This window comes from Henckelia pumila, chromosome 1 (assembly GCF_033568475.1).
Source record: "Henckelia pumila isolate YLH828 chromosome 1, ASM3356847v2, whole genome shotgun sequence".
NCBI lineage: Eukaryota > Viridiplantae > Streptophyta > Magnoliopsida > Lamiales > Gesneriaceae > Henckelia > Henckelia pumila.
The window spans coordinates 163244513-163255064 of NC_133120.1; the positions used below are offsets into that span (position 1 = coordinate 163244513).

General features: G+C 32.0%; 1 protein-coding gene across 1 annotated transcript; it reads right to left on the reverse strand.

The window, feature by feature from the left end:
• Positions 1-604: 604 nt before the first annotated feature.
• On the reverse strand, positions 605-3561 carry LOC140890872 (acyl carrier protein 1, chloroplastic-like). The gene is made up of 4 exons (XM_073299008.1): positions 3403-3561; positions 2298-2390; positions 1285-1407; positions 605-889 (listed from the first exon to the last, which is right to left on the reverse strand). The coding sequence occupies exons 1-4, from the start codon at positions 3466-3468 to the stop codon at positions 767-769; spliced, it is 405 nt and encodes a 134-aa protein (XP_073155109.1). The 5' UTR covers positions 3469-3561; the 3' UTR covers positions 605-766.
• Between the last annotated feature and the right edge of the window lie 6991 nt (positions 3562-10552).

Here is a 10552-nt window from a genome sequence, read left to right on the forward strand (position 1 = left end):
GCAAGATAATCCATTATGTTCGAAATATTTGCCCCTGCTAGGGGGCGATTTTCGTTTTTACGGGCATTCGCTCCCACGCCAACACATCTTCCTCGAGAACAGAAGTTTATTTTACACTTCAATCAAGTGGTGCAAACAAATTCATAATAATAACCAGACATATTAACAAAATAGCCATAGTACAAAAAAAATTGAAAATTTTGGCCTAAAAAATATTAAATTGCTCTTGAATGGAAGTAAAATGTATTTTATCTGCTTAGACAAATATTCGTCAATTTCTGCTTAGACAAATATTCATCAATTTCATATTTTTGTAGTATGATATGTTAATTAAGATGAATCTCATTTTCACCCAAAAATGATGTCATTTAAAATTCATTCAGATTTATATAACTAAAGAACTATAGAGTAAATAAGTAAATAGAATTCCATCGATATCCATGGATTTGAAATCCATAGAAACGCATCCAGATTTGAGCTTTTCAATCAAGTGATGCAGGAATGTATACTTTGTATACGCAAGCAGGTGGACGGATCAACGATAACACCCATCTTAGCATACCCAGAAAACCTTAAAATTAGTTGAACAACTGCAAGAACACACTAGACTAAAATATCTTATATAAGAATAAATTATATAGCGGAATCCAAGTCCAACAAGAAGAAGAAAACAAAACAAGCCAGAGTTCGTCCGGAGAAATCAAACAAGAGGCATGTATTCTCAACAATACCACGGGAAATAAATATATGTTCCTAAGGAACTTTCCTAGCACTTCTCCAAGAGTTTCTCGATCATATCGGCTGCTTCTTGAACGGTAGTGATACTCTGAGCACTTTCTTCCTCCACGCTGATCCCGAACGCTTCTTCCAGTCCCATCACAATCTCAACCTAAGTGAAGTACAGTTTCGAAGCCATTGGTTATCACGACTAATTGTCATTGGTCAAGTTATGTGTAAATGGTAAATAAATGTGCCAATCGCAGACAATGTATCTAAGTGCAAAGCTGGTATGAATGCAAAACTAATGAAACGGTTTTGTGAAAGATTGGAGAATTTATTCACAGTGGTATTTGATGGCATCCAGCACATCAGTACATGTAACAAAACATTTTTGGATCTTAATGTTTGGATATTACTGTATGAAGGACTAATACTCAACTTCCATCACTATGATTGTGCTTGGCACCCTTAAATTTTCAGCCCATAAGGTTGTCATTCCAGGGTTTCGCGGCACATGCATACACCTTTTTTAATTGTAATAACTAATAACAGCAAAGGAATTACCGTGTCAAGTGAATCAGCACCAAGTGTCGCAAACTTTGACTCACCACAGACTTCACGATCAGCAGCAAGCGCCAGTTGCTTCCTTACAATCTCACAGACTTTGTCCACTGTTTCTGGTTTAGCCTGATGGAGGGGAACATCAAGGCTTGTTATCACAAAATGAAATTGGAACGACATGCAGTATGACAATGCAACAAAGAAAAGACACTTTCGATCTCCACAGGTTTGAAGGATACCTACAAACAAACCCTCGAACAAATACAAACACACACACATATATACTTGGAACACGCACATGCATTATCCTTGAGAATCATGGTCGTGGAGATAATTTAAGAAGTTACACTTGAAAATTAAAATAAAGAACTTTTGAATTGATGATAAATCTAATAATAATAATAATTAATAAGCAATACTTTCAAGCAGCAGAAATATCAAACTAAGAAAAATCAAGAAAGCATGAAATTGAACTTTTATTGCTATAAGGTTATTCCTAGTTTTCCTGGAAAAAACAAGGGTATTTTTGTGCACAGGCCTAAAGGTGCAAAAAGTGTTTTTTTAGAGAGATGAGCTCATGTAATCTATAGTTTACGAGTAAAAGTTTATCGGGAATCTCATGTTGTGCTTGGATTGACGGATTTGATTTGGAAATAGAGATTTAATTAAGGCCATCTTGGATGGATTTGAAATCCACCACAATTACTATTGAAACCCATCAATTCAAATACATCAATCCACGCCAAACCTTAGGGATACTGTTACTCATGTTTAACTCCCCTCCTCTTGAAATCGTCAGTGATTAATTATGCATCTTTATGACATCTGATACATCCCAAATTGTAATTCCCTCGTAATGATGTTTGAATTAAACGCGGGGTGTTTTTGCCTTCTGAATTCTCAGTAATACAACATTAGTCAACAAGCTTAAGATTAAATGACAAGAACATCGCATCAGCAAGATGTGAGATGCTAAACCAGTAAAGAACAACAATTATGATGATAATGAAACATACAGCACAGGAAACTCGGAAACGAGGTGGCTGTGATCTAAGAGATGGGAAGCCCTTTCCATTGAATGAAAATGAAGCCCTTCTCAAATTTGAAACCTGCACATTTGCAATATCTTAAGATACAAGAAATAAAAACCTTGAATTAAAATATCTTTACAGTAAATCTTTCAACATTTAAAACTCCTCAACATTAATTGGCTAAGTCGTTATATCCGTTAAAGAAAGCTTGATGGAGATGCATTTTCAAACAAAAATGGTTGCATCATTTCATGCAATCTCCTTTTATAGCACTAAAGCAGACTCGAATCATCATGAATTTCAGCTGATAATACAAAAGGTCATTATTAAAATCACAACCTCATAATTTTCATATCATAGATAAAACTACTTTGACATTCAGGAGTTATCATGCATCAATTACACATGCACAAATGTAAGATGATTGAGGAATGAGGAACATGATAATGAAAAAAAAAAACCCTGCATATAAGCAACCAAATAAAAGGAACTCATACTAACGTATTTGATCCAAAACACATTAGCCAACTTAATTCCCTTGATAGTTTTTTTAAATCTCGGAAATCAAACTTATAGCCAGAAACTTGAAAATCATTACCATGAATTTCTTGTTGGAGATCAATAAATCACATCGAAATTCAGACCCAATTTAGGATTTCATTAGATTTTCATTTTACATACAAGAAGCGAGAGCTAAAGCAACCTATTACACAACAAAATCTAACATTTTTACAGCATTATACAACAGTAACAGCTAAAGATTTAATCCAGGAGTGTAATTAATGGTTCAAATTCAAAGCCCGTTAAAAAGATCAAATATTTAACCAGAAAATCAATTAAAAAAACAACAGGATTAAAGATCAGAAATAAAACTTACATGCACCCACTTACAAAAAGATCAGATTTTTTTAGTCAAGAAACAGCAAACAATCATCACAAAGACACCGAGATCACCAATATTTCCCACCAACATAGAGCCTAACATAAAAACGAACCAAGAACCCCACAAAAAACTATCAAATTTCGACCAAAAAAAAAAACCAAAACGCACAAAAAATGCTAAAACACGAGAGATCATAAAGACTGTAACCTGCTTCTGCTTGAATGGGCAAGAAACGGATCCGAATGAGACAGAAGAAGCAGAGAAAGATGCCATTTTTCTGATGGGATCGAAGGTAAGAGAAAAGAATGGATCTGAAACTTTGAGAAGAGGGTGGCGGAGAGCACGAAGAGTGTGTGCTGTGCTTATAAATACACCAAAGCCGTGTGTGTTAGAAAGGTGGAAACACATTTCATTTTCTTTTTTTAAATTTTAATTAACACCTTTTCCCTTTTCTTTCTATACTAAAGTTATTCTCAAAAAAATTATGTTAAAGTAGAAAATTATGTTATTCTAAATTTTTTTTTATGTCAAAGTAGAAATAAAAGGGAATTTTAATTCTATAATCTATCTTTGTTCTTATATATCTATAAAATTTTGCTATCCTGCTCACCCACCGTGCCCACCTAATGTGCCCACCATGAGGTGACACTCAACTATTGGACGCACAATTCATCACATCCAATAGTTGAGTGCCACCTCATGGTGGGCACGGTGAGTGGGCAGGATAGCAAAATTGTATATCTATAATCACTATCTACCTATATTATTATCATCATATTTTATCTCATTTTATTTTTTTTTAAAATTTTCTCTTATCTTAATCTAAAATTTTGAGTATTTGATTCATCATTTCTGTGGGGACCTCGGGTTGCTAATCTCATCTTAGGGCAATAAACGATTAATAAACAATTAATCATAGCATAAAAGAATATTCAAACCAAGAGCTAAAATTTTTTTTTTTTTTTTAAAATGAGCCCCTCGCTCAATCGGTAAAACTTGCCCGATCGAGCGAGCCAAAATATTCTGCTCTCGGGTCTGAACAAAAATGGCCTCGCTCGATCGGTGAAATGTTACCGATCGAGCGAGCAACAAAAAGCTCAACCTCTGTTTTGCAAAATAAGGCCTCGCTCGATCCGTCGATATTAACCGATCGAGCGGGCTCCAAAATACTGGAAATCTGCTGCATCAAAAAGGCTGTCAATTAATATACATGCATTGGCAAATAAATCCTATCTCATAAATACATCAATTCAAGAGAATATAAAATAGGATTTATCAACTAACAACATGTATAAGATCTCTGTACTCTAACATGTTGGCATACAATACATTTCATCTACTTAAAACCCGAGTCCTCACTTGCTAAAACTGTTCTTGCTGCTATCCAAGCCAACTCTAGCTTGATCATGCCCCCAACCTGATGCAATGCACACATACAAACAAAGCAACAACCGGATAGCTCCGGTGAGAATAAATCTCAGTATAAATAGCATGCATATACATCATTTAAACATATAACTAATTCACATCTTGAATTAACATAACATGCTAGCATTTATAAACGCATAATCTAAACCATAGAAGTCTCTAGGTTAATGCATAAATACAATGCATGTGCCAAGGAATAGGCTAGCAAAGCTGATACCAATAAAGCTTGGTTCTTTGGGATCCCGAGGAATAAAATAGCTCTCAAACTACCGACACTCGCATTCGAGGCAGCATCAAGTATTTTACTCCTCTGACTTTGGTGCAACTATAGTGAGTCTTCTGGCTCTGAACATAAATCCATAATCCGTGCCATGAGTCAAGCTGACTCTGGAAATAAATCTACATTCCATGCCACTCACTACAGCTCTCCAAACGTCATATGCACTCTAGGCGATGGCTGCCCTCTGTGCTAATTTAGGCTGGAGTTCAAGATGAATGCAACATAAGCTGTATGCATTAAAAGCTATAAAACACCTTGAACACTTGCTCAATAAACCAACTAAGCAAAACAAAGCAGCTAATCACATAAAGATAACAATAAATCTGCAAGCATCTCATAAAACATGTAAAACATGTTCAATACAGAAAATACTACAAATCAACTTAAACAGGTAAACATTTACATAAATGTTCTGAGAAATTCAAGAAAATGGCTATCTTGAATAATCTATCCCATTTATGTAAACTTCAACCATAACATATATACAAATAGACAAGTATGTGATTTTAGGCAACTCGATAAGCAAAACAAGCTCGAGTTATTCTGCCCATCTATTGATGTCTATTCATACCTGCATTTCTGATTCAAATAGCTGACACTCTGTCATCAAATTCTGCTCATTTCAATCAGTGCTACTTGAAGGTATTCTTGATTCAACTTCAAACACTTCAAGTCATACAAACTCGAACTCATCAATTCAACTTCGATAAGCTTCAATTCAAATCTGAAATAATGTATCACATAGCTAAACATCAATTTCCAATCTGAATCGATGTTTCTTTAAAGCTTATTCAGTTCAAATCTTGCTAATACAATCACAATTCAAACCTATGTCGCAACTATTCGAGTTCGATAAATCTTTCGATACAAATATAATTATATCTTCATTCTAAACATAATATCATATTCCATTCATCCACAATTAATCTTGAAGATGAGCTCTAGACATTTAGAATGCATAACAATTCAAAATCTTGAACCGGCGGCGTAACGATACGATTTCGATCGTTACAAAAGCTTAAACATCAATATTTCAATCATGTCCAGCATATATTATCACCAATTTCAGCAGCATAAAACGTGAACATCATCTCCTAACAAAATCAGATTTTCGAAAAATCTTTCAATATTCCAAAACATGTCCAAACGACGATCTTTTCTCGATCCGTCTTAGATATACTATCGTCGTATATACTAGAACATGTTTATACAATCAAATCTTAAGTCTAACAACAACTTAAAATTCAAACATGGTAGAACTTCATAAAACTTACGTCAAAAAGTAGCACTCGGAGCTGTGATCGCAAATATACGATCAATCAAAAATTCTACCGGGCGGATTGAAAGATATCGGAGCTTAAAAGAAGTCAAAAATGGCGTGAAGGGTTTTCTGATCTTTTCCCTGATTCCTCACGTTAATCTGATGAAAAACAAGTGGGAATTGTGATATATATAGCCTTATTTGCATTTTGGCCCCTGAACTTTGTCCTAATTGCAATTCAGTCCCCAGACAAGAGATTTAATTCAATTTCAATCAATTTCAATCCTAAATAATTTAAGAATATTAGAATTCAAGTCTAAACTCTAAATATTCTCAAATTAAATATTCTTGAATTAAAATTAAATTATTTCAGACATTATCGCATTTTAGTCCCTGAATTGCTCAATATTTGCAAATTGGCCCTTTCTCAGATTTCATCCTCCAAATTCATTCTTGATATTAATCATCTTGGAATTCACATCTTAAATTCCATAAATATCAATTGCAAATATTTTTAATCTTTTAATTTAAGAATTTCGAATAATAAAATCTTAAAATCCGAAAATCCTCTGACCCGAAATTGAAATTTCTAATTTCGTAACTTCTTCAAATAAATACCTTCTCATATCCGGAATTTAAATCTTAAATCCCGTCATTAAGAACTTAATATTTTCGGGCCTTACAATTTCAATCCTCAAATAACATAAAAATTAATTACACAAAAATTTTATATATACATCACGTTACGTTCAAGAGACGCTAGTATGTAATTAGAGAGCTATTGAGCCAGTTTGGATACCGAAGCTGAATTTTTTTAAAAAAAACTTAAATAAGTTCAGCTTTTTAAAGTGTTTTTATTTAAAAAATCAGAAACAATGTTAACGTTTGGATAAATATTAAAAAAATATTTTTATTTCAATTTTCAAATATGAAGCAAAAACTCAAAAAAGCTAGAAATTATAGATATTAAAAAAGCAATTTGTTAAGTGCTTTCTTAAAATGTCATTTGTAACCAAACTCAAAAATTTTAAGAAAATTATTTTTAAAAAAAAAGTGTTTTTATCCTCTCAACTTTTCAAACCAAACGGACTCATTGATATAATCAGAATGAAAATTATCATTATATTTTTGTCTATATAATATATATATATATAATATGTTAATAAAGTTAAAGTGTTTGTAGTAATTAGTTTCTTTGCATTTATTTATTATTATAATATCCTATCTACTTTTAAATTTTGAAATCATCTATATTTTTAATCAAATCATATATTTATTTATATTATTAAAATTTTAGATTGTTATATTATCTTAATTATAAATATGAAAAAAATCATTAATTTGAAATGAAAAAAGTACCGTATTTAATAATTATTAAATTATATAAGCACACAACGCGTGAGAGATATTGATGTCAAGATAAATAAATAATAACTACATCACAAAAATTCCTGTGAGACGGTCTCATGGATTAATTTCGTGAGATGATATCATATTTGGATCACTCATGAAAAAAATATCAATTTTTATGGCAAAATATTACTTTTTATTGTAAAAATGGGTAAGTTGAACCGTCTCACGAAAAAAATTTCGTGAAACCGTATCACAAAAGACTTACTCCACACACATTTGGTGACAATATTTGTCTTATCTTATTTTAAAAATGAGTAATTAAAGTTTTTTGATAAATTATTTTAAATAACTTAAAATATCGATATGTTTTATATTATAAAATATATAATGTTATGAAGATAATATAGATAGTTATATTTTAGTTTCTCTGTGCACACGTACATGCGTGTGTCTGCACAAAAAAATAGTGTTTTTTTATTAATACACGAGAGCATGCTAAACTTTTTTTTTGTGTGTGAAAAAATAAATTTATGTAAAAAAAATCTAATAAACTCGCTAAAGGGCAAAAACAATTTATTTTAAAAATTTTGCTACCAAAAGTACTTATGCATATAGAATATATAGCATAAAAAAATCAAATGGATATGCACACAATGCCTAAATATGAGAGCTTATAATATTATATAAGAAAAGAGACAAATGTCACTAAATGCTATGCAAACCGGAAAATGGCTGGCCATGGCACTTTGAAAGAAACGGAAACTTCACTGTGCGATTTGTGTACAAGGTTGGAATGTATAGTAGTTGTGTCACTTGTGCCAAGAGACGTCAAGCTCCTCCGAGGACAATTTGAGCTGGTGGTGGAAAATACTGTATATGGAACCTCAAGATCCATCAAAAGTCAAGCATTTTATTTGGAGAGCCTGCTTGGGTTTTCTTCCAACAAAAGGAGAACTCCACCGAAGACACCTCATTAACGATCCAACATGCTTGCGCTGTGATGAACAATTATAATCGACTGTCCTTGCTGTGAAACCCATTATTTTTAGAATTTATATTTTAATTCGTGGTATAATTATATATTCCGAGATAATTTTGGAGATAGAGTATATATTCATATTTTATTAATTTGAGATAATTAGTATACAAATAAGGTAAGTGATTTAGATTTATAGGGAAACGAATCTCGAGAAATTAAAATTTTATACAAACTTGAAATATCAAGATTTTTTCTATCTTAAGCTTATTTTTTTGAGTGCCTATAAATAGAGGCTCATAGCTTAAGAAAAAATCACACTAAAATTCTCTATTTCCTCTCCATATTTTCGATAGGAAGCCTAGAAAATTAAGTCAAGAATTCAGCCAATTTTTTCTCCTGAATTTCGAGAAATAGGCTATCATTAGAGTCAAAGATTTGTCCATTCACTCTTCAAAGATACGTGGAGTTAGTCTAGGAATTTGGGAAGGCAAGTGTTTGAGAAATTCCAAGTAATTTGCCAATTTTTCGAGAAAGTCCATTCTGAATATTCGAGAATTGCTTCAGAAGGTTTTTGATCCAAGTTTTGTTCGTCAAGTTATTGATTTTCGCACCAATAAATTTGTAAGTGGGCTTATGTTTTAAAATTATATGTATGTTTTAAAAATTCGATCGCTCATGTTAATCGTTGGAATTTTGTTATTTAATATTGTTCATGATAATCTTTTGCTGAAAATATGTTTTGACACTGTTATGGCTCGAATTAGGAGTGAAAAGAGAATTTCCGAATCATGTTATGTTATGGCCCTGATACGGTGGGTATAATAACAGTTCTATGACCTCACCCCTTAGAGAGATTACATATAGGGGACTGATCAGTTAGCCACGTATAATGAGAGAAATTTCGGTGTCTGGCCAAAGTTATGTTATGCTATGTTATGTCATGTCAATTATGTTATGATGATGTTTATGCTATGTTAAGTTGAGACATGATATGAAATGTTTACGCTTTGAATTATGCTATGAGTTTTGAAATAAATAAATATATATATATAAATATGATCGATCGGCCCCCACTTGCTGAGTGTTTTCCAAAACACTCACCCCTTAATTTTCCTCTCAGATGGTACCGAAGAACAATTAGAGGAGAAAGTACAAGACATGCTTTGGAGATGGCGATGAAGATATTTTTGAGCTTTTATCGTTATTTTTAAGTTGTAAGACGTTTTCGCAAATTTTATTCCTTATTTGGGAGTTTTGAGTTGTACAAAATATTTAATTTTGGAATTTACTCATGAAATATACTGATTTTAGTTAAATTCTGGACTAAGAGCCTGATTGTTTTTGAATTTTATTTGAAAACAACGGCGATGTCACCCGACCCCGGGCGCGGGGCGTGACAAAAGTGGTATCAGAGCAAAACCAGGTTCATGATCTTGATGGGAGATTAGGATTTAGAATATATGATATTTATGGATTTAGAATGAGAAGGAAACACTTGGGATTGGTATTCAAAATGAAGAAAGAACAACTTGAGAGTAGTATTTATATTGCATAGGCAATATAAAATTTGAGATAAATTTTGTTGGTAAATTATTGGTTTAAGTTAGATTGAATTATTTAAGTCATTATTTTTGGGATTCATATGAAATCATTTGGGAATTAGATTAAGTTTGATTTTTGAGATTTAAGTTGACATTTGGGATTTAAGTTTGACTTTAATATTTGGACTTGTATATTAAGTTATAATTTTGGGATTTATTCTAGAATTAATGGTAATTAGATTCTAGTTTCAACTAAGTTAAATCAAGTTTCGAGGACAAACTTCCAATAAGGTGGGAGAGATGTGAAACCCCAGATTTTTAGAATTTATATTTTAATTTGTGGTATAATTATATATTCCGAGATAATTTTGGAGATAGAGTATATATTCTTATTTTATTAATTTGAGATAATTAGTATACAAATACGATAAGTGATCTAGATTTATAGGGAACGAATCTCGAGAAATGGAAATTTTATACAAACTTGGAATATCAAGATTTTTTTTCTATTTTAA

What these genes read in the sequence shown, in the direction of transcription:
- LOC140890872 (XM_073299008.1), bottom strand. Translation starts at nt 3,468, where the DNA reads ATGGCATCTTTCTCTGCTTCTTCTGTCTCATTCGGATCCGTTTCTTGC. An exon ending in GTTTCCGAGTTTCCTGTGCT is followed by an intron (nt 1,408 to 2,297) that starts GTATGTTTCATT and finishes CCCCTCCATCAG; the next exon opens with GCTAAACCAGAAACAGTGGA. An exon ending in GTGCTGATTCACTTGACACG is followed by an intron (nt 890 to 1,284) that starts GTAATTCCTTTG and finishes TACTTCACTTAG; the next exon opens with GTTGAGATTGTGATGGGACT.